General features: G+C 39.5%; 5 protein-coding genes across 18 annotated transcripts in view; 3 read left to right on the top strand and 2 right to left on the bottom strand.

Moving 5' to 3' along the window:
• Window positions 1-1,064: 1,064 nt before the first annotated feature.
• Window positions 1,065-3,531, top strand: LOC143373892 (inactive CLIP domain-containing serine protease A3). Its single transcript, XM_076821524.1, has 6 exons — window positions 1,065-1,269; window positions 1,984-2,069; window positions 2,218-2,456; window positions 2,533-2,763; window positions 2,832-3,033; window positions 3,116-3,531. Exons 1-6 carry the CDS (start codon window positions 1,164-1,166, stop codon window positions 3,278-3,280), a joined length of 1,029 nt encoding a protein of 342 aa, XP_076677639.1. The 5' UTR covers window positions 1,065-1,163; the 3' UTR covers window positions 3,281-3,531.
• Window positions 3,532-3,690: 159 nt separating this feature from the next.
• Window positions 3,691-6,569, top strand: Ohgt (E3 ubiquitin ligase component cereblon). Of its 2 annotated transcripts, XR_013086556.1 has the most exons (8): window positions 3,691-3,831; window positions 4,106-4,221; window positions 4,282-4,614; window positions 4,766-5,018; window positions 5,353-5,498; window positions 5,790-5,986; window positions 6,057-6,300; window positions 6,340-6,569. XR_013086556.1 is itself a non-coding variant. In XM_076821522.1 (7 exons), exons 1-7 carry the CDS (start codon window positions 3,753-3,755, stop codon window positions 6,217-6,219), a joined length of 1,287 nt encoding a protein of 428 aa, XP_076677637.1. In that variant the 5' UTR covers window positions 3,691-3,752; the 3' UTR covers window positions 6,220-6,569. The 2 variants fall into 2 exon arrangements, 1 of the variants encoding a protein (XP_076677637.1); XM_076821522.1 differs by having other exon boundaries at window positions 6,057-6,569.
• Window positions 6,570-7,151: 582 nt separating this feature from the next.
• On the bottom strand, window positions 7,152-16,578 carry Cnot4 (CCR4-NOT transcription complex subunit 4). Of its 9 annotated transcripts, none has more exons than XM_076821504.1 (16): window positions 16,407-16,578; window positions 14,808-14,887; window positions 14,330-14,623; window positions 14,118-14,259; window positions 13,913-14,032; window positions 13,560-13,825; window positions 13,375-13,484; window positions 12,571-13,248; window positions 11,320-11,508; window positions 10,758-11,095; window positions 10,245-10,538; window positions 9,882-10,149; window positions 9,535-9,597; window positions 9,190-9,449; window positions 8,949-9,099; window positions 7,152-8,870 (listed from the first exon to the last, which is right to left on the bottom strand). In XM_076821504.1, exons 3-16 carry the CDS (start codon window positions 14,557-14,559, stop codon window positions 8,863-8,865), a joined length of 3,117 nt encoding a protein of 1,038 aa, XP_076677619.1. In that variant the 5' UTR covers window positions 14,560-14,623; window positions 14,808-14,887; window positions 16,407-16,578; the 3' UTR covers window positions 7,152-8,862. The 9 variants fall into 9 exon arrangements, with proteins under 9 accessions (XP_076677619.1, XP_076677628.1, XP_076677620.1 ...); XM_076821513.1 differs by having other exon boundaries at window positions 10,758-10,912; window positions 16,407-16,577; XM_076821505.1 differs by lacking the exon at window positions 16,407-16,578 and adding an exon at window positions 16,257-16,400.
• Window positions 16,579-17,047: 469 nt separating this feature from the next.
• On the bottom strand, window positions 17,048-18,640 carry LOC143373894 (uncharacterized). Its single transcript, XM_076821527.1, has 4 exons — window positions 17,915-18,640; window positions 17,733-17,846; window positions 17,426-17,582; window positions 17,048-17,348 (listed from the first exon to the last, which is right to left on the bottom strand). The coding sequence occupies exons 1-4, from the start codon at window positions 18,251-18,253 to the stop codon at window positions 17,170-17,172; spliced, it is 789 nt and encodes a 262-aa protein (XP_076677642.1). The 5' UTR covers window positions 18,254-18,640; the 3' UTR covers window positions 17,048-17,169.
• Window positions 18,641-19,148: 508 nt separating this feature from the next.
• Rdx (BTB/POZ and MATH domain-containing protein rdx) overlaps window positions 19,149-22,515 on the top strand; it is a 108,945-nt gene continuing 105,578 nt past the window's right edge. For 4 of the 5 annotated variants that reach the window (XM_076821514.1, XM_076821516.1, XM_076821517.1 and 1 more), the window contains exons 1-9: window positions 19,149-19,302; window positions 19,453-19,569; window positions 19,640-19,855; window positions 19,939-20,201; window positions 20,284-20,498; window positions 20,573-20,702; window positions 20,776-21,016; window positions 21,092-21,325; window positions 21,399-21,508. In XM_076821514.1, the coding sequence (XP_076677629.1) occupies window positions 19,248-19,302; window positions 19,453-19,569; window positions 19,640-19,855; window positions 19,939-20,201; window positions 20,284-20,498; window positions 20,573-20,702; window positions 20,776-21,016; window positions 21,092-21,325; window positions 21,399-21,508 (1,581 nt within the window). In that variant the 5' untranslated portion in view covers window positions 19,149-19,247. The remainder of the gene's footprint in view (window positions 19,303-19,452; window positions 19,570-19,639; window positions 19,856-19,938; window positions 20,202-20,283; window positions 20,499-20,572; window positions 20,703-20,775; window positions 21,017-21,091; window positions 21,326-21,398; window positions 21,509-22,515) is intronic. The other variant, XM_076821515.1, reaches the window with a different exon arrangement.

The raw sequence follows: 22,515 nt of genomic DNA on the forward strand, positions 1-22,515 counted from the left end.
AGGTCTCATCATAAGGAGGTTCCTGCGATTAGAGACTCGTCCTAACCACGGTCACATCCACCCTCCATTTATGCAAAATTTAATTTCCTAAATTATCCTAAATTTAATTTCTTAAATTTAATTTACTTATTAAATTCTATTAGGCTTGCCTCTGCGCTTTAAACTTAATGAAAAATCAATTACTGGGGGTGTTTGAGTAAGCGCCGCCAGAAAACAATTGATAAATGATTCTTAAAAACTTTGATTAATCAAAACTACTTTAAACATTTTAGAATTCCTAAATGGGAACTATATTAATTGGAATTCACAGATGAGATATAGGGTAATCCTAAGATCCACTCTAAATTCTTATTCCACAATTTATTATTTTTGGTTTACATCCATTATTATCGACTCAGAATGGAATGAGATTACGAAGTCATTAGTGGAAGGAATTGAAATTAAATTTGACAAAATAATAATTTCCTACATTCGGGAATAAAGGAATCAATATGATCACTTGCAAATATTACCGACTTGGATTGGCAGATTGAATAAATAAAATCCTGAATCCTACATCGCACTTGCGTTTAAATATAATTCGCGAGACTAATTTAAGATACACGTAGATTGCAAAGCACAATGCGGGCAGAAATTTTCAATGAAAATCCAGATCTATTTTTACGTATGTATTCTAAGCGTAACGTTGTTGTATAAAGATACGACAGGGAAAACCCGAAGTAAAATTATTGCATTATTCACAATGTAAATACCGGGGACCGATGATAATTGACCCCCTTTATTTCAAATCTGTGAAACGTGTCCGACCTTGTGCCTCACGTTCCACTTCGAGTACTTTACTGGTATTTTACTATGGAAAATAGTGGACATTACGACACGCGTTATGTACCATAAATGAAGACATAATCATGATCGGAAGTAATTTGCGCGTCAGGCGATACATTTTACACCGTTTTGCTGTCATAAAACATTATTGCTATTTTTATCTGTGAATGGACCCGCGCATTACTTCGTTCCGAAAGAATAGACGAGTTAATAAGTTCTCGTTCTATATAAATCACATGCAAACTCGGCAGCTATGGCTTGTCTCTATTCGACTCCCCAAGTAAATCCACTTCGTTGTAAACTTGAGAACGTTGATATAATTCCTCGTGCACTCGATCATGTTTTACGTACAGTTCGCGTTGATGCTTTCCGGTATCCCGTGGAATTGCGTTTTCGGACAGGACACTATCACTTTCGATAGTTCCACGGCTGCTATGTCGGCAAGTACGTGAAATATTTGAATTACAATAGTACACCTACTTGGTATATTATTAGTACATAAAAATATTGGATGCGAAAATAATAATATTAACGGTTGACTTCCGATAATTAAATTTCGCTGGATTTTTAATCGTCGAACGTTTAAAATGAACATTGTGCTTTGCTGAAATTAATATTCCGCCGCGTCATGTGCATCTTTTTCTGTTCAAATATAAGATTATTATAGTATCGTCCTTTTACGATTACGGATTATGGATACTGGAAATGGAAATTCAAAAAATTCTGAAACTGTGAATATATAGGGAATTTCCTCCTGATTACAACGCAATTTTTATTTGTTGCTCAAATTCACTCTAAGGGGGTGGAATTGACCCCTGAAAATTCGGTTATTTCCCGATTTTGTGTTATAATTCGTGAACTGTCAAATAATTTGTTTACCAAATGATAGATCTAATTAAAAGAAGTAACTTTTGTCTTGAAACTTTTTTCCTATCTATTACATTTCGCGAGTTATAACACAAAATCGGAGAATAGTCGATTTTTCAGGGGTCAATTTCACCCCCTTCGAGTGAATTTGGACAGCAAACAAAAATTGCGCTGTAATCAGGAGGAAAGCCCCTACACATTCATAAAGTTTCAGAATTTTTTGAATTTCCGGTTTCGGGATCTTCCCTCGTGAGTACATATCTCTTAATTAATTTACATTTTATTTTCAAGGTATGACCGACATGTCATGCTCTTGTGTGCCAACAGGCACTTGCCCGACCGTTAGCACTGGTATCGATGTGAGAATCGTTAATACGGTACGTATATAAGTATTACACGATTTCTAACGAAGCTATTAGCTTTCTTTTACCATGTGCAACTTGAACCGTTGTCGTCGAATATTGCAACGCGATTTCGGCAAAATTCGAACGTCACGAATTTCCTAAGAATATACTTTTGAATCAGGTCCCATGCTCTACGGGACTAGCATATTGCTGCCCATCTCCCACTTCGGGAAATTTGATTGATGGCAGCTGTGGCATAAGAAAAATCCCAGCAGCTGCGCATCCCCAAGGTCAAGCTAGTTACGGTGCATATCCTTGGCAGGCTGCACTTTTGACAACAAGCAACTCTTACGTAGGGTCCGGTGTGCTTATCACACCCAATCATGTGCTAACTGTTGCTCACAAAGTTGCATCTTACACGTAAGTGAATCGCATTTACATGAAACTTTACAATCGCAAAGGAAACTATGACGATACTTCATTTGCATTTTGACAGGAACGGAGGACTTAAAGTAAGATTAGGAGAATCGGACGGGCAGTCTACTAGTGAAATGTACCCGTACAAAGAATACTCGACTCAAAAAATAGTTGTGCACTTTAATTTCAATTCCGTTACTCTCGAGGATGATGTAGCTTTGATAACATTAAACGGCACTGTACCTGTCTCGAGTTGCCCCAATATCAACACCGCGTGCTTCCCATCGGCAGCACCAGCAGCTGGTACAAAGTACGTGCGAGAGAGTCTTTCGATTTATAACTGCAACTTTGATACAAGTACTGTGTTTCTTTTTCAAGGTGCTGGGTGTCGGGCTGGGGAAAGGATGCGTTCGGCATGAACGGGAAATATCAAAGTAGAATGAAAGAAGTGGATGTAGCCGTTGTAGGCGAAGGAACCTGCGAAGCTTCCCTTCGACAAACCAGACTTCAACAGAATTTCAATCTTAATAGACGTAGTTTCCTGTGCGCAGGTGGAGAGACTGGAAAGGATGCATGCACGGTAAATGAATAAAGCTTCTTACTTTCTATATCGAACATTTAGTTAGTTACGTAATGATCTTGATACGTAATGATTCTTTTAGGGCGACGGCGGTTCACCGTTGGTTTGCCAGTCTGGGAATGGACAGTGGCAAGTGGTTGGCATGGTAGCGTGGGGTATTGGCTGCGCAACAAGTAATGTTCCTGGTGTGTACGTGAATGTGTATAATTACATTCCATGGATCACCCAGCAAATCACTCAAATCTGATAATTACATATAATTAAGCATAACGTAATTAAATTATTTTGCACTACCATCAAAGTATATTTGTACTTGAAAGAGGAACTGATACATCATCTGCATTTCCTCCAGCTTTTCATCGTTATATCATAAGTTAGACGTAAAGCAATAACGCTCCATTGTATGTAAATTACGTTTATACACTAGAATTTAAATATTTAAATGTACCGATACTTACGCGCCTGTATATGAATCATGAAATATACAGTTAGAAAATTTCCGTAATCTTTATTCCTATTTAAAAGCGTACATTCCTTCGAGAAAACCTTCCGAAAGCACTCCTTCGTTCATGAAAATCCGAGCGCAACCCTCCGAACATGTGAATCATGGATAGGGGTAGATAATGGGCTTATCGTGTTTTGACGTTTGCGAGAAGAAGCGCACCGATTGTTTACAATTGCCAGAGGCTCGCGAAGCCTCGACGTACACGTGAATAGCAATGAATGCGGACGTAGAAAGCGACAGCGAGTCAAGTGATTCTAGCGAGTCAAGTGATTCTAACGAGAATCGGGTTTTAGGTATATTATATCGAGTTATTCGCATTTCGCTGCTTTGAAATTATATTAGACGATTATAGGTTATGTACAGAATTACCCACATATTGTAGCAAGATATGCAAATCCTAACTTGTCGATTGATTGCACGGTTTGTGTTGCACTTTTAGTCTGCGAGTGCCTTTTTAAACTTGCCACATTCTGTAAAAAATTGACATTATTCTAATATCGCACCATCGATTAATTTGTTCCTTACAACAGAGAAAGAAAGATAAAATTTCTATCGCTTGCTTTGCAGACATTGCAGACAGCAGGCGAAACGATGTCGAAGAGGTGTACATGGGAGGAAATATCAACAATATGTCGGCGTCCAGCGAAAGAACATTCGACTTGACCTTACCAGCGGCGCATTCTGTAAGTTTTATATAGTGTAACTGTAGCGCGCGAGGTTTATTTAATACTATGCGTTTACAGTATTTAGGGCAGAACTTGGAAGAACTCAGGGGAAGGACGATATTAGACGATGGAATTTACATGAACTTGCCGCTGTTAGTAAAAGAATCTGTTATGCTGTTTCCTGGGCAAACATTGCCAATGAGAGTATTCGATGCGCAGACTATCAACATGCTAAGGACTTGTATTCAGAACAATCGTACGTTAGGTGTCGTGAGTATGGGATATGGTGAAATGGTGCAGATAGGCACCACCGCTGAAATTTACGAGTGCACGTACGAGGATCCTAATGAAGGTTTTCGCTTGAAAGCAAAGGGCAGGCAGAGGTTCAAGATTCTACGAGTCATAATGCAGGTCCATTTGAATTAATAAACCTAAAGACAGAGGCGAATGTTTTTTAATCAAGATAAAGTTTCAAGAATTCTTTATAAAATAATCTCTCGGGTCTATTACCTTTATTCTTTTATATAGTTATTCGTACGTTTATGTTTGTATATATACGTAGGGTTATGATAAAATATCAGCCAATGTTAAAGTTTTACCAGAAATAACGCTTGGAATGCCATTTCTGGATGAACGTCTGGCCTCGTTAGATCATTTAAGAATGCATCCCACTAGCGAGGAGGACTTTAAGAAACAAGAGAGAGTAGAGAACCTAGATGCTGTGGTAACTCCTTGGCCTGCTTGGGTGTACAGGCAATACGATCCTTTAAGACTTTCTTTGAAAATACGGAAACATCTGCAATTCATTCAAAACAGTTAGTATGCTCAAGTATTTCAGACATTTAGGGCGAATTCCAATTACGCCCAAATCGATCGCGCCCACAACAGTAGGAACTTTCTGTTTCTGTAATAAAATGAATATCATAAATTATTATTGTTCCTGTTCTCGAGTCGGAATTTATATTTAAAAACTTGTATTTTCCGATAATGACCCTTTCACAGATTTCACTTTCTCTTCCATATTTCAAGAGATTTTCATAAATTTTAAAGCGAAAATCACGGGCCTTGCGGGCGATTTGGCCGTAAGTGGAACTTAGACGATAGTTCTTTCTCTTTGAAGCTGATCTAAGAGTTTTTCAACAATTGCAGGAGGAAGCGGTATACCGGAGGATCCCACGGATCTGTCATTTTGGGTTGCTCAAAATTTGTTAATGGAAGATAACGAAAGGATTGTCTTGTTGAATTATGATTGTGCAATTTCGAGGCTACAGAGAGAGATCAAGTATCTAGTTGACGTATGCGAAGCTCAATACTTCTTGTTATACTGTATAAATTAGGGATGGGTTTCTCGAAACTTTGAAACCCAAGAAAGTTTCGAGGTTCGAAAAATTTAATTGACTTCGGCTCTAAAAGCAAGATATTCCACTTACGAAACAGAATCAGCACTTCAAGCTTCGAGAGTTTCGAAGCCCTACAAGGTTTCGAATCCGAGTTTCGAGAATTTAAAAATTAACTTCGAACCCATCCCTAGAAAAAATATGTTTACATAAAATGTTTTTAACAAATGAACCACATTTTCGCTGCAGGATAAAATATTCGTTTGCTGTAATTGTGATTCCTTCATTGGAAGGCAGTCAAACATGTTTCCGATGAGTAAAGAAGGTCCGCAGGGTACTTACTGCAATCCTGCTGGGATTATACACGATACCGTGACTTTGTATCAGGCACAGGGCCTTTCGCTAAATCGCCGTCCACCGTCGACAGAAAACACGTGGTTCCCAGGGTAAGGATCGTTCGCTTATTCGCGTGTCCTTTATTCCTTAAGCTACATGCTTCACCTATTTGTTTCACAGATACGCTTGGACGATAGCCATGTGCGTAAACTGTGACACACACATGGGATGGAAGTTCACAGCGGTCGAAAGTACTTTAAAACCCAAGTCGTTTTGGGGCTTAACGCGGAAGAGTTTAAAAAGCAAAAAAAGCACATTATCGAAGATAAATTTTATGCCGTAATTGTTGCAAATTAGTTTAATAAAACACGTGTATATTTCCGATAGTTAATTGACGTTATACCGTTAAATGCAATTATTTGTGCTGTTCAGTTTTTTCTTAGGCTTTCAGTAGCGATAATACCTTCAATATTGAAGAAGACGATGAAACATAACTCACTATGAACTTCCAATCGACTAAACTACAGTAAGTATATAAGTATCGAAGTCTGTATGTACATAAAATTTAATTTAAAAAATCTGCGCGCGCCGCGATGAACACGGAAGAGCATCGATTTTTACACGATCTCATCTCGCATCTTTATAAACTCGAAGAAGTACGAATCCGATAGATTACGAAATATCTAAAAGAAAGACAGAGACGTAAATAGTTATTTTTGCAAGCAGTTTATTCTGCTTTTTACGTGTTTATGAGTGTCTAGATAACACGTTATTAAAATCGTATGTACCTAGTCATTGTGGATATTGGCGTCTGTATTAAAAATCGATGTAGTAACATTACATTTGTCAACACACCATGCATAAGTTGATAAAATTTGCTGTTGCATAGTAACAATACAGTACAAGTTTTTTACAATGTGATGTTTTCACTCAAAACGGTGGTAGGATCTTAACGAAGAGTTTTCTCGTCACCTTCTGTTCTCGCATCATTATTCGGAGAATGTATATGTATCGTAGAACCATGTTATGTATCATCATTATACGTGTTATTGGAATATGATATTTTGTTATTTGTACATCAGATTTTAATAAATGTGAACGTAACTTGATAGAACGAATACCTTTACTGTGTTTAAATGATAGATTTTTCGGCGAAGAAAGGACATAAATGATATGTTCGAGATGGATCCGCAACCTATTAAAAATGGGGAAACGCATTAGCATGGGCAATTATAAAATAAGGGATGGCCAGAGGATCGTGTGAATGAAAATGCGTTTGTTCGTTCATTTCTTGCGCATGTCGTATATTTCTCGATTACCTTAACTCAATTAAATTTGTTATAATTATATCTTTATTATCTCAATCGTTCTCTCGCATATGTATCGTGTTCCTTAGTCGCGTTGAGACAGCAGATATGTTTAACAATCTGCCCAAAGAGTTTAATGATTCGACGATAACGCTTCGTATTATAGTACTATCGTTCAGATGTGTTCCGTTATAATATATATCGTACTCATTTCGTATGCATTCGAGATTCAGATACGATGTTTCTGTTAATCATGACGACAGTTGCTCGCAGTTTTCTGAATCATGTGTGTCTGAATACCGCCTTAATACTCGTTAGTTTTTAATTTCCCTCCTGATCGAATTTAGAGTGATTTCCTAAGCCGTTAGTAGTCCCTCTAATTATACAAATGCGACGAAGTACCTGCTATAAATGATACACTTGTCTGGCATAAGCTTTAATGACGAAATTCAAACCTATTATACTATAACTGCGTGGGTCTTTTTATAATTCACACATTATAAGATTCTTCTCCATAAAACTTTCGCTTCAAGATCAAAGCGAATTCAAGAAACTGTAAAGTATTTATCAGGCACACTGTAAGTGTTCGATATTGTACAAAAGAATCTACTGTAAATCCAGCTCGATGTAAAACACTATAAACACCATTTAAGATGAGACTCATGATTCTGATTGTAGGAAAAAAAAACGATACTCCATTAGAACTTTAGCTGCAAAATCATTCCAGAAAGAAAACAACAGGCTATTTCTTTCTGATTTCTTATTTTTTTTTTGCATTTCAGTTTCTTTTATTAGCACGCGTCTATCTGCGCATTTTCACAATAATAATACATATTTATAATACATACACAACAGAAACCCTTTGTCTATGAATAGACAGGCAGACAATACTGTGTTAGAAAATTTGTTCTAATGTTGCCAGTATATAAGCACTTTATAGTATAAATGTAATACGCCACTATATTTTAAATAAAAAGGTGTGTTAAGCCGTTTGGCAATCTTCCGTAACACAATCCCCCCACTTTTGATTCGAAAACAGAAACCTTGCTATTAGTATGGAATCGATTATCCCTGAAATTGTCTTTTTCGTCACGCGTGATGTATGTTTTTTGTGAAAATGTTATTTACACAGAGAAGCATTATTTCGTTTTTTTTCCATTTCTCGCTTGAATACGTTTACTCGGATCTGAATATTATATACAAAAAAATTTGTTTCAATTTGTTTCCCGTTTCTCAGTGCAATTACCGCCGTGATTATTCGATTATTGAATCACGCTCGTCGCCTGTAATTGGATGGCTGCATTTCTCGCCCTACGTGAACCGAATTGTAATTAAAGAACTGCCAGACCTTGTGAGTAGCTCGAATTTACTATGGGTTAAATACGAGAGAATATTATCGACAGAACGCGTATAGGAGTATATTCGTCGCATATATTCGAAAGTAACTATTTTAAATTATACGTCCCAGTGTCTCTCGACACTTGCCGAACAGTGAGAATGGACAAAGTATATCAGAAATGAAATCAAACTGAAAGATATAGAGACACGGGTCAGGAAAACGTACGTAACAGACTGTCGGGCCTTTTGCTTTTTCTGTATCATTACTGACTTTCATTCATGACGTCTCGTATGGATGTTTTTATCGTACACTTGTACATTTCGGTTATTTCGTTATTTATTTATAGATCTGTAATGAAGACGTTTCACATGTTTCAATTAATCATGTTACTACTCCCAACGGAATCACAGCTGCTGAGGGACTTACTTTCGATTTCCGATCCTGCAGAGATAAGTTTGGTGTGCGGCTGTGCAGTTGTGCTTGGTTGTTGGTTACTCAATTGCCCCGTAGTCGCTGGCGCAGCAAAACCTGGAGGTGGTTGCATTGCCCAATGTTGAGTCGGTGCGTTCTGTTGTTCCTGGCGGGGAAAGAACACCGAAACTGTAACTCCCGTCGCAGAAAACGTATAAATATAATAGGAATATGATGGAGCACGAATGTTTCATACTTGTTGCGCATTATGTGATACAGTATGTGTCGGATGAACATGTGGAAACTGCCATGTACTAGTGGTTTGGAATGGAAGAGGCCTAGAAGAACTAACGATAGCTGGATCAATCGAAGTCCAGTCCGCGATAGGTCCGAAGTTGTTCCATCCTCCTTTTTGATGTAATGCTTGATGGTGAAATTGTTGTTGCTGTTGCTGATTATTAATATCACACCAATCCTTAAGCGTATAAACTGCATCACCTGCGCATTTACTAATACCTATTCGAGACACGGGCAGAGCACGATGTATTAACAATAGAAATGGGAGAGGTAGGAATTAATGGCGATATCGTTTGAAAGTTACCTTGTGAATTCAAAAGGGGGTTTCCGTTTGGAAGATAGGCATTTTGCTGCGGCGGTTGCGCTCCTGTAAACAGCATACTAGACGAATGACTCATGTATTATATTATATTGGTTCGTACAAAGTCACAAGAATTCAGTTTGCTTTTATACTTGGATAACACTATTGCTCGCCACAAATACATTTCTAATACACTGGCTCCACAGGTCCTAATTTAAATTATGCTTCCACCAGTCTAAACTTGATATTCTCTGACAGATACACACATGACTGCATACACATTCTTTAAGAATATTCGTAGGAAGTTCGGGGACTCCGTTAATCGCTGTATAAATCGCGAAAATACTAACCCGAAAGAGCACCGTTCGTGGGAGCTGGTCGCGGTATACCAAGACCAAAAGAATTCATGTGATTTGGTGTAGAACCAGGGAAACCTGGTGGTGGAAGGCGACTACGTTGTCCCAAACTCGCAGCGGCCACGGTATTCTGAGCTGGACTTTGTGTACCACTTGGTAACAAGTTTTGCGGAAGACGAGACAGCAGAGAATGCGATTGCTGGAGGACTTGTAGGTTCTGCAAGTGTTGAGCCTGCTGCTGTAAATGTGCTATATGGGCAACCTGGAATAAGGAACGGATAGTATGAAGGCAAAAGTTGATCCCGACGTGTCCCACATTTCTTATTAAATGCAGTGTCGTAATTTCTGTTCAATTACCTGTGGAAAGTGCTGTTGACCAAGATTAGCAATATTCTGGTGATGCTGTACCCTATTTTGCTCTTCTCGCTCCCTTTGTTGCTGCTGCTGCTGCTGAAACAACCTTTGCTGTTGAAGTTGCATTTCGTTTTCCATAAGTTCAGCCAGAGCTTTTTGTGTTTCATGGAAAGGGTCAAAACCTAAGTCATCGTCAGCTTTTATATCTGAACCGGACTCTTTATGATTCCGAACTTCCTCCAAGGTAGCATGGCCATTTTGCTTTATGTATTCACAGTTTTCTTGGTTTTGTTGCGCCTTGGGAGAGTACGATTCGTAATTTTATGAATTATCTCAAACGATACTCATCATATTAAAAGATTCCTATCGCGAATGTTGTTTAAGATTTTACTTAAGGTATTCTCTTATCAACTGTTCCGCTCCATGGAATGATTCAATTGTTATGAAGAGCACCTGATTGTTTTGCGAGATTTTTAATACATTATAGAAGGAGTAGGAGTCGTTCGATCTATTTACCTGCAGCACAAGCCTCTGCTGTAATGAGTTCTGTTGGAAGTCTGCCATAAATTTGGACGCTGGTGAATTAACAAGTATACTTGATGTAAAAGTAGCAGAAGGTTCTGAGAGTGTGGTATACTGTAGATTGGTATAAACTTCTTCATCTGCGAAACCTTCAGAATTGAATGTTACTCCCGGTGAACTAGAAGGACTGGATTTTTGTACAACATGATTTGTTCGCGACGCTTCCGGTTGAAAACCAAAAGCCGCTTGCCAATCTTCGCTTGACTGAACCATTGGTAACGAATCAGGAATAGAAGCTAAACCTGTGCTTGTCCAATTCAGGTTTGGGTTTGCTGTTTGCCCAAGAAAGATTAATTGTAACCTTTTTACACTTTTTCGTAAAGGAAAGACAAACAAAATCGTAAAATTTAACTAGTGTTTACAATGCTTCCTCAAACACATAAAATACTAGATGTAAAGTAAACGATAAACCGATGGATAACACTGAAACGTTGTAAATGAAAAAGAAAACCAACGCATAGGAACACAAACGCTAAAAGAAACTGTATGTACATGCCTGTTAAAGAAGCAGGTGGCACTGAGGTGGTGGTAGAGATTTTCTGGAAAGTATTTGAACTGAAGAAGCTATTATTGTCCGCCTGAAAGATCGACCGATGACTGAGTTGCATTTGAGACCCGTTATGTAGTCCTGGTGGTGGCTGTTGATTGGCACCTTGTGATGAATTTGTGCTAGCCGGAGAGGAACCTGAAGATGATACGCACAAATCTCTACACTACGAGACGCGATCAAGTCGCTTTCATACTTTTACAATGCCAGAATAAACAGCATCGAAACACTATTCCTCTCTGCCACCGTCAACGAATCTCAAGAATGTATAAAAATGTGTCTGGAAAACTTACTTATGGTACAACCTCGAGATACGAAACGGAAAATTACAATTACATAGTCATACGTCTACGGATAAAACAGACTTTCGCGAGCATCTGTAATGTAAAGAGACATAAGATTTAGAATTTTCCAAACACTTAATCTACATGTGCCCAAATGATGTAACTTGCAAGAAGGATAAAGTCAAGTGTGTGTGTACAGAAACACAAAAAACAGTTACTATATTTTTTTTCAAAGAATCCTCTTTATTTTGGCATATATCTATAACTATTTAAATGCTATTCTACAGTTATGAGACATAGCTGTAAAACATTTCGATCTCATCAACACATACATTGCTTGGAAGTTATCGTTTCGTGTATTCTAAGTATATATTAACATACAGTGTTATAAGAGATAGACACACATTTAGAATGACGCGATTTATTACAAATATATTGCATCACATATTTTAATATTAATTAAACTGACTGAGTTATTACGGTTACTATGTACAGCTTCTCGCGAAACTTTCCCCTAAAGTAGATAGTCTAACTGTCTTTACACTTTTTGCAAGACTGTATTAAACGTTTGGAAGCATTTACAAAGAAAAAATATAAAAAAAACAGAACAGAACATATTTTGCAGGGAAATTAAAAAATCTCCCGAAATCACTACGCAAGAAAAGATCTTCAAACTGAAATAATCAAAATCTATTCTAATTGTCACTTCAGAAATATTTGTATTAAAGACTCTAATATAAACTTTCAACAATACCAATGTAATAAGAAGTTTAAATTGTTCGTTCTTTCTTCCTACACTTATGCTCGATATTTTTCAAACTTTATATTTTTTTAACAAGCTTAACTTCTTCATATATTTACTTTGGAAGCAGAAAATCAATACATATAGAAATGATCACGAATATAAGAAACTCACCCAATAAAACAGCACCATTGTTCTCCTCGCTCGATTCTGCTAAATGTTCCACTTGTTGATTCGCCATGGAATCTTCTGTACTTGAAATTGTACTAGCTGGTGTGCTACCTTCCCGTTGTTGCTCTGTATCACTATCTAAATGCCGGCGTTCTCCGTTCTGCACCACTCCGTTTACTTTAAGTTCTTGAGATTGTTGCTGCTGTTGAACTAATTTAGATCCTTTGCTATTTTGCTGCTGCTGTGACGGTGGCTGTTGCTGCTGCGGCGGTTGTTGCTGTTGCTCCGATTTGCACTTACTACCCAATTTTTGTAACACGTCGCTATTCGTTTCGGCCGAGAAATTTCTAATTTCTTTCTGCCCGTTAATTTGTGGCTGTACACTATTCTGCGCACCGATAGAGCTAGATTCGGATCGTGAGGTTGTCCGTGTACCATGTTTCTCTTTGTTTTGACAATTTTTATGCTTGTTCCGCGCTGCCTGTGCTTTACTTTCACTATTACTCTTGCCCCTCCGCAAATTCATACTCTCGCCTTTGTTGTTGTTATTCTGTTGATGCGTGGACCCAGCCGGTGACACATGACTCTGTTGATTTGTCGTGCTACTCCCGTTCGTTATGTTGTTTTGTTGCGATGTTGTTTGCGACGGTGGTGATAACTCTTTACAATTTGTTTGTGTACCTGTAAACACATCGATAAGCCGGGTAACAGAATTATCTAGAGTTTACTTCTTATCGCTCGATCTATTCTGTACGCAGCCACATTGTTCTCAAGTGTAAATATTATCTTCGCGACAATGAAACTTACTATTTGTCTGGCCAGTTTGTAACGATGGCCAAGCTTCTTTAGCTTGAGAATTTGATGTTCCATTCTCTCGAACAATACTACCTGTCACAGATGGCGATGGTGTTGGTTTTCTGTGCCACATCAGAGTAATATATTATTTAGACGAATCGCGCGATATCCGTTATTTCGAATATAAATATAATTACCGCTGTGCAGATGCATGTGATGCATGTAACGATTGCACAAGCTTCCTTTCATATTCCTGATGTTTGCCTTGGTGCATCTCCTCCTTCGTAAACGATGCCTCCTGGTCCCCAAGGTCATGTAAATACATACAATCCGGTTTTGGACAAGGCTGATTACGCATAAAATGTGAACAATACTTTGTTGTCCCCAGTGACGTTTTTATCGTTCGCCCGTCCACAGCAACATTATTCACAGCCTCTATAGCACGTAGTGCATCCTCTTGACGCTGATATCACACGAATAGTAAAAGATACGATATATTTAGATGCGATCGTCGACGTAATTTTTAAGTAGAAACAAACTGGCAACTTACTTGGTAAGTAACGTAAGCTGAAGCACTAGGACCTTGAGACCCCGCGTAGGAAGTGCTTTGATTTATTACAACTTTGTGAATCTTGCCGAATTTTCCGAAATACTCGTGTCGTTTTAACATCTGAGGAGAGCGATAACGTTTTACTTATTTCTAGTTCTTTCTCACTGCGTTATGACACGGGATTTATTATTCTAGGTATACTTACGTCAGCATCCGCAAGCCGCAATGGTAATCCTACAACAAATACTAGATTCTTTTGTACTACTCTCACATTCGCTAGGTGTTTACGATTTTCTGTAACCCTCTGCTTACGTTGCTGATCCTTTAATCTCTTCTCCGCTTTTAATCTAGCAAAAGAAGCATAAGTTATTTCGCCGTTTCTGCCACTCGTAGGATAGTTACATTATAAACATTAACCTTGCAATTTCTTCCATACTGAGAGGTTTAAAATCAGCAGGATTCTCCGAATAGGCCTTCCGGCAGGCAGGGCATAAACCATTCTCGTCAGTACGAATTCTGTGCCAGCAAAAGCGACATATCTGGTATCCACAAGTGCACGGAAAGAAATTCAAATCGTCCACCTCCAACGGCTCCATGCACAAAGGACACTCCACTGCATCCTCTCCGCTTTGATTCAATACTGACATTTTCCTTTCGACCCTTTGTCCCGCACGATACAGTAAATTACCAAGATCTTCCTATGCGTAAGTCCTGCGCACAAATAAACAAGTTTCCCTTAAACCACTGTACATCCACCTACGTACGTAAAGATCAATTCCGAAGTCATCTAAGCACAGCAATTGATTCTCCGACGAACGCGCAGCGCCAACAGCATTTAAAATCCATACAGCATATGTTCCAGCGAAGAATAAACAGGTAGGGTCATTATACTCACACGCAACTTTCCTGCGAAACTCTGGTGCCACGTAACTGACCGTGCCTGTACCTTCTCGCGCACTATTATCCTTGCAGAATCTGAAATAAGCAGCGTCGAATGAAAAAAGCGCACAGCAGGAGTTTCGCGAGTCAGGCGCGTGGACGGGCGGCGACGGCCGTTCGTCGAGCGAGTCCGCGTAAATCTGTGACAGACTTTGCGAGCCTGCTCGTGGGAAGCCTGTTTCGAACCGTTTCACGGCACAGGCTCGGGACTCGTTCGCGTCGGCCGTACCCGTGGCGGCTGTCGAGTTATTTTCGAAATTAGCGCGTACCAGGAGGGAAGAAAGAATAATTGGAACGGAATGCTCCCTGCGGTGGGCAGAACGCGAGAGCGGCGGCCGTTTTCCTTGACAGGATTCCGCGAACGGTTGGAAAGGACGGGCCGTTTTGACAGGAGCTGTCAGACGAACGGTAAACGGACAAAGGACGCCACGGATTTGGACGTGCTGGAACAGGACCGCGTACGCCCTGCGACGGGCACAGGGGGTGACAGAGTTTTCGGCACGATGAGGTTCAGATCGGACGAGGAACAACTTTGCGGTAGGGCCCACCGTCTGCACACGCACACACTCTCTCTTTCTCTCTCGCTCTCTCCCACTCACTTTCCCTGTCCCTCTCTGTCGCGCCTGTGACACGAGACACGAACTATACGAGAGGGCGACGATCGGGCGAAACAGCTGTTGGTGGCGTCGAGAGCAGCGAAGAAACGTCAGAGGAGCGAGTGAGAGGTACTACGCCATAGCGGAAACCTACGTGAAAATTCGTGAAAAGTCGACGGTGGTGGGGCATGACACGTAAATTCCAAGAAGCTTCGAACAGGTCTACCCGTGTACGCAAGGACGATGGTCTCGCGACGTTTCGCGATACGATTTTCAAGGGGGAGGAGGGGGTAAAAAAGGCTGGTAGCCTAGCGAGAGAATGAGAAATGGAAGTAACGAAAGGAGTGGCGGAGGGAGAGAGGACGGGGGGAGGGTATAGGGAAAGAGCGGAGGAGAAAGAGCGATGCAGGAGAGGGGAGAAGGGGGACGCGAGAGAGAGAGCGAGAGAGAGAGAGACGGAGACACTGTACGAGGGAGACAGATGAAACAACGATGCCATCATTAGTTTTGTCCCTTTTTAGCCAATGGTCGTTGTCTTGATGTTGCGCGTAAAAGAAAGACTCTCACCAGATCTCACGTCTCTTCCTACGGATTTTGACAAAGCGTAATTCTAGCCGCAGCGGGAAACAACTGCGATTCCCTTCCCCCCCGGACGAAATGCACAGGTTCTGCTGAACGTTCGGTTTATGTGAAGAGAGAACTGCGGCAGCCCGATTAACATGGTACGGTTCGCCGCGAACGTCACAAAGGATTGAATGATTTGTCGCCAGAGGGGTTGCTAAATACCCTGGACTGGTTACAGGGTATACCTGAGCCCGTTTAACCTTAATTTCGTTCTAGATGATAGCTCCACGACAGTCGTCGTACATCGATATCCGCGTGCCACTGTTTTCCCGTCGGTTCTAGGGCTACGTTCGCGTTCTGTCTACTCAGATCACCCTCGGCCCTTGTTTACTTACGTTACAACTTTTCCACTAACAAATCTCTTTTCTGTACTGGGAAATTTTTGTAGTCTTCTAGATCTGGTCGCATGCGCACCGCGACTGCGCACAAGCGGACGTTACATACACTGGTATTTAAAGAAAGGCGCTAGGCACGGGACTAAGGCGCATGTCGAGCGTAGCTTCGATTGCGTCGTTGTACATGACGGAACTCTTGCTTTATAGTTTCTTCTCGCTCGATTCAACGAGTCTCCACCTGTATGGGATATATTTTCGATATTTCCTGTGGTTTTTGCGAAGATGTCGGTTAGATTAGGTGTTTCAGTGCTGGTCGTTTATTCTACTTCGTATTTACCGCGTACCCGGAAATGGCTCCTGACTGTCCTGCAAATGTCGCCAATAGTCGCGCAGAAATATTTCTAGCATTGGTTAAAATAGGGTATGTTCTCATTGGGTGGATCCTGTACGCTTCGAATTATTTAAATGAACCAGGCAACTTAAATTATGGGAATCAGAATCTATTGTTGATGAAGCATTAGACTTTCCCAGGTTTCGATAGTAATTTAAATTTGACCGTTCCGTTTTATTCGACGAAACTTCCGAACCCGATGATACATTTCACTTTGCATAGGTCAAGTTGAAGTAAAATTAAGCTTCCCTTTATAGAAAATGTGCACATGGGCTTTTATGAACCAGACAGTGTATTATTTATCAATTTTATATAATGTTTAAGCAAAGTATGATACACAATGTTATATATTGTCATTCTCCTTTCTGCGATTTACTTTATCGCACCTTTTTTGAACTTTACCTTTTCGTAACTTACGCCAAACAGTGGATGCCGAGTTTTCAAATTTTCTGGGAATGGCACACTAGAGTTTTCTATTTGCATTGGTTTAGTTTTCGAAATACCTGAAAGTTTCCGCCTAATAGTGATCGCGCCCACTGGCTTTACATTAACTACACAAAAAGAGAGCGCTGTCAGTAGAAGTCACTGATTACATCCGCAGGTGGAAACAAAAAGGAAAACAAATTACCAGTTTTATATCGTGATTTCTCTTTGCCAGTGTTAAATACACAAGTGATGTTACATTTGACGTCATGGTTCACAGCACAGTATCGTTCTTCTTTAACTTTAAATTTCGATTTCTCTCCAAACACTAATGTTTGACCTTTAAGTTCTCGTGGATCTATCTACAAGTTGTACAACGCTTTGAATTAACATCTGACCTGACATTAACGTCAGTGTTTAATTAAAAGGAGCATAAAGGGTTGCCGCATTGTATGTGGCGGCTCTACGATCTTGATTAATGTAAAACAAAATGTTAAAGGCATAGAACTCACCGTTGTAGGAATGTCCATTACCCATACATCTTCATTGTCGGATATATCGTCAAAGTTAAGCGTAGAATCCGTGGATTCCACGATTAAATCTTCTTTCTTTAATAAATCATCGATCTGAAATTGGCAGTGACGAAACAACTGTAGAAAAACAATAACAAATTTCTAACTTAAGTTATATTTACATTATGTGGCCTAGGGACACTTGACGCATTCATTGACATTCCATCGTGGCTCGCGTCATTTGACGTCTCTCTGTCACTTTTCGTGTTTTGTGACTGTATTCTGTTCCTCGAATCGTTTTTCTTTAAAATACTCTTTCTAGATACAGGTGACGGAGTGGACAAACTGGGACTGGCCGGCTGAACTTTTGTATTAATCTTTATAGTCTTGCTGCGTCTTGGCTGGTTGGGTTCACCCTCTGTTGTAGTATCCATCAGAACCATAGCCTTGTTCAGTTGAGTGTTCAACTTCGTTAAAGAATCTTCCCCATTCAAGTCATTCATAATGTTTGACAATACCATTAAACGTTATCTTTTTTACTATCTGTTCTGTCAAAATAAAATTCCTATCTTGTCTTCAAGGCCCTTGACTAAGGCTCGGCAAGACGTTAACGTCCACGTATAAAGACTGATCTGTTATATATTTAAACAATGTTATTCACGTATACTGTTTACGCGAATCGGTTAAAATTAAAAACACGGGGTAATATACACGTGTTGTAATGGTTTATGAACGTTTTTTGGCGGTACACGGCGCATGCAAAACAGACGCTGAGCAGTTCGTAAATCGGGCACATTTATAATTGTATCACGTATTTTCGAACATTTTATGCACTTTAATAATAATCTAGCGTTTAACTACTGTTAAGGACATTCTATAATAATAATTTGAGGAAAAATAAAGAGTAGTTTACAATCACTGGGTGCCATCGTAAAGTTTCTATTGGCTTATATTGTGCCCAACCAACTCATTTGTTTTTGTTCGAGTTTGTTAAGTTTTAAAGTTATAGGAGTAGTTAATAACATACGAAAGATTAATACATTATAATTTCTAAATAGGAAATAATTGATTTCTTACCATTTTAAGACCATTTACGATTTCTATGAAATAAATTTCCGTCGCGCAATGACGTAATCACTGAATCGTTAAGGCTAATCTCATGTATCTCCTTTTGTGTACAATAACACTTGTATTTCCTTTGAAAGGAATGTAATATAGTCTTTAAATGATTGTAATAAGAATAAATCACTATTCTGTTGTATTTGAAAGACGAATGAACAAAAGTGAGAAGAAATTTGTATCTTAACAGCACTCAATTTCAAATTCGCGCGCCATTGTCCTTACTAAAGGCTGAGTTTCAATGAAATCTACTTAAGCTCATGAGGATTTACTATAAGATTTTTAAATAAAAATATAAGGCGGTTATTCTAACTTCCATAATGTCATCGATCAATTTTGACTGAAAGCGCGTATTTTATTTTCCATTCTGATTGCATTTTCCTGTAATCGTTGAAAATGTCTGGTGCTAAAAATTTACGGCGATCTTCTCGAATAAAAGCTAAAGTCAAAGGTAATCAGTAAAGTTGAAGAATAAAAAGAATGTTGAATGATGTTGCTATCCTTTGTTCAGAATTTTATTTATAATTGTGAGATTATACAAAATCCTTTCCTGTTGTATATCGTAAATTGTTTACTACAGGCTTACGTTTTTATATTGCAGAAGGCGGAGGTACAAAATATATATTGTCAGATGAAGATGCGGGACCAATTTCACAGGTATCACGTGCGATGGAACAGGAGCTTCAAGACATAGAAGCGAACGTACAGAAACCCGTTGGTAATTCTCCAACCCTGTGCTTGGCATTCGCATTTCATCTTTCAAACTAAAACACATGCTCTTTATTTAGAATTGTTTTCTAATGACGATGTCAGTGGTAAGACATTGTATGGTTTTCAAACACCCAGCAAGAAGAACGCTATGACACAAAAAGCGAATCTGTGCTGTACACCGCTCAGTTCGAGGAAGGAGAGAAGCCTTAACGATCTCAAAATTGTCCTCGAAAGAATGAGTCTGTCAGAGGAGGAGTTGTTGAATACAGATGATAAAAATCCTCCTGCAAGAGGTATTCCTTTATTACTTCTTAAAAGATTCATCGTTGTAATAAAAACAGTGGAACTTAATAAATTTTCACTTTCACGTGGCTAGTTCCAGTCACTTCGAAAAGATTCAGATCTGGATTGACTTCAAGCGAAAGCGAAAGCGTGTCAGAATCAGATGATTATATGCCGTCTGGAGATGACGCCGGAGACGAATCGATCGAAAGTGAGAATATTACATCCAGTAATGACGAGGAAGATAAGATTGAAGCAAAAGTTCAGAAGCAACAGTTTATATTACAGTCGAATATATTGCGCACGCCAAAGAGAATTAGTAATAAAAATAAACCTGCAATTATCCATAAAGATTTTGTAAGTAGGAACTCGCGAATGTAGATGGATATACTAGAAGCAGCACGTCCGCAACGATATCTAATGTTTTCTGTATTTAAAGCACATGAAAACTGACGAGTATTTCGAGACGCAATCGGAGAAGGCAATTACGTCTGATAGAACCCTAAAGCAGTTGCGTAACTCCCGTTTAACGAAGGAGAAGCTAGAGCAGTTACTAGCAAATCAAAGCTTCATACCTCAGCGGCATAAAAAGACTATTTATTCGTTAAATGAAAACTACGCTGCACTGTTTCCTATGTGGTACTTCATCATGGAGTAAGTATTAGAGAGAAATGAGGCATTAAAATTTGTTTAATAAGCGAGGCGATAATATTTGCCTTTTATTTCAGGCAAGGTCACACTGTGCTACTTTACGGTTTAGGGTCAAAGCGATGTTTAATTAATAATTTCCATAAGAGTATAGCTTATCATCCATCGTTGATAGTAAATGGATACTTTCCCAGTCTAACTATAAAGGATGTAAGTAATTGTATGATATTAGAATACGAATTTAAAATAATACAATAATTTATGGTGCGATGATCTCTTTCAGGTACTCGATGGTATAATTGTCGATTTACTACAGTTAAGTTGTCCCGGTAATACGAGCGAATGTATAGATCTGATTGAAAAAAAGCTGAAGAGAACTCGAAAAGATAGATTGTATTTGTTAATACATAACATAGACGGTATAATGTTGCGCTCGAATAAAGCTCAAGACGTACTTTCTTGCCTAGCAAGTATACCAAATCTCTGCGTCTTGGCGTCGGTCGATCATGTCAATGCGCCGCTGTGTACGTTCAGTTGCATCTCGTAGCAATCTCAGGCCGCTTTGTTTTCATTAATTTTACATGTTTGTGCATTTGCAGTATGGGATCACATAAAACGGTCGAAATTCAATTTCTTTTGGTGGGACACGACTACGTTTCTGTCTTACCAAGAAGAGACATCCTACGAAAGTTCGCTCTTAGTGCAGCAAAGTGGTTCTCTCGCTTTGTCGTCTCTCCACAATGTTTTCCTTTCCTTAACTTCGAATGCTAAATCGATCTACGTATTGCTTGCCAAGTACCAGCTGAGCAATAGTAGTAACGTTAATTTTACTGGTAATTTCCTGTACCACGTCTTCCCTATCAACAGAACTACACTGAAATTAATACTACTTATTCTCCTTATCAGGGATGGCATTTAAAGATCTTTATCGAGCAGCACGCGAAGGATTCCTTGTCAGCTCGGACTTAGCATTAAGAGCGCAATTGACCGAGTTTCTAGATCACAAACTAGTGATAGTAAAGCGCAATATCGATAGTGTCGAGCATCTTAGAATCCCATTAAGCAACGTGCTTTTGAAACAATTCTTGGAGGATCACGAATCGTGATATTTCCCAATGCTTGTACCGTGTACGATACAGCAATACACGACCATCACCGACCTGAGTGCCTGCCAGATTTACATAAAGCCGATAACGATGAATTTTATACTATATTTTCTAAAAAAAATAAACAATCATGATCATAAGTCTTCCAGACTCCTGTCTTTAACTAGCTTTTATATGTTATTCAATCGTCCCGCGAAATTCAAAAAACGCGTTTCCCCTATTAGGTTGGCAGCAGGCGTGGGGTTGGCACCATTAAAAAACGAAGCGCCAGCGGTAACGTAGCGAATTATTTTTTGCGTACGATTGTAACACGATAGCCGGGTAGTGAGTGGACCACAGTAACAGAAATAAGATGTCAGATATATTAGATTGCCGTAGGAATTACGCGTTAGTGAATGGTTAAATGATTAGAAGGCTCGTCTGCGCATTTGCTCCACGATCCGCTAGGTAAATTACATTGTTAGAAAATTCTCATCCACCGTAGCCTCGTATCGACTAACAGCCGACGAAACTCATAATTCCGTTCGAACTACCGCGAACACGTCGGGAATACGATCGTACAACACTGTGTGCGGTTACCGGCTACTTAATTCGCTCGCGTCCTACCCTAACCTAACTTCTCGCCGTAGAATTCTTAACGAGGTTATTCAGTCGCGCTGGGATGCATCGCCCTTTTCCTAGCCAAGAACAATGTCGTAAGTTCGCTCGTAATGTTAGTGCGCGGACATGTGCGGGTGTGCAGCCGCGTGTGATTTACAGCTTCCATTTGACATTGTAAACATGACGACTTGACCTTACAATGGCATGTTGGACGACCTTGACTTTGGCAAGTATACAATGACCGAGTAGCTGGTCTCGTCGATTACAATTTAGCTTTCCACATATCGCCTCGGCATTGCCATTGACGAAATCTCTGT

This window comes from Andrena cerasifolii, chromosome 10 (assembly GCF_050908995.1).
Source record: "Andrena cerasifolii isolate SP2316 chromosome 10, iyAndCera1_principal, whole genome shotgun sequence".
In the NCBI taxonomy this organism is placed as follows: domain Eukaryota; kingdom Metazoa; phylum Arthropoda; class Insecta; order Hymenoptera; family Andrenidae; genus Andrena; species Andrena cerasifolii.

Bases quoted from the DNA above. Each gene is read 5' to 3' on its own strand.
- LOC143373892 (XM_076821524.1), top strand. From the start codon at position 1,164: ATGTTTTACGTACAGTTCGCGTTGATGCTTTCCGGTATCCCGTGGAAT. The intron at 1,270-1,983 runs GTACGTGAAATA...TTTATTTTCAAG, and splicing joins CACGGCTGCTATGTCGGCAA to GTATGACCGACATGTCATGC. The intron at 3,034-3,115 runs GTAAATGAATAA...TGATTCTTTTAG, and splicing joins CTGGAAAGGATGCATGCACG to GGCGACGGCGGTTCACCGTT.
- Ohgt (XM_076821522.1), top strand. From the start codon at position 3,753: ATGAATGCGGACGTAGAAAGCGACAGCGAGTCAAGTGATTCTAGCGAG. The intron at 5,019-5,352 runs GTTAGTATGCTC...CAACAATTGCAG, and splicing joins TCTGCAATTCATTCAAAACA to GAGGAAGCGGTATACCGGAG. The intron at 5,987-6,056 runs GTAAGGATCGTT...TTTGTTTCACAG, and splicing joins GAAAACACGTGGTTCCCAGG to ATACGCTTGGACGATAGCCA.
- Cnot4 (XM_076821504.1), bottom strand. From the start codon at position 14,559: ATGTCAGTATTGAATCAAAGCGGAGAGGATGCAGTGGAGTGTCCTTTG. The intron at 13,485-13,559 runs GTAATTATATTT...GATGTGGCACAG, and splicing joins TCACATGCATCTGCACAGCG to AAAACCAACACCATCGCCAT. The intron at 11,096-11,319 runs GCATGTACATAC...TTGGGCAAACAG, and splicing joins GCCACCTGCTTCTTTAACAG to CAAACCCAAACCTGAATTGG.
- LOC143373894 (XM_076821527.1), bottom strand. From the start codon at position 18,253: ATGGTATTGTCAAACATTATGAATGACTTGAATGGGGAAGATTCTTTA. The intron at 17,583-17,732 runs GTGAGTTCTATG...TACAACTTGTAG, and splicing joins TAATGGACATTCCTACAACG to ATAGATCCACGAGAACTTAA. The intron at 17,349-17,425 runs GTAATTTGTTTT...CTTTTTGTGTAG, and splicing joins GAAATCACGATATAAAACTG to TTAATGTAAAGCCAGTGGGC.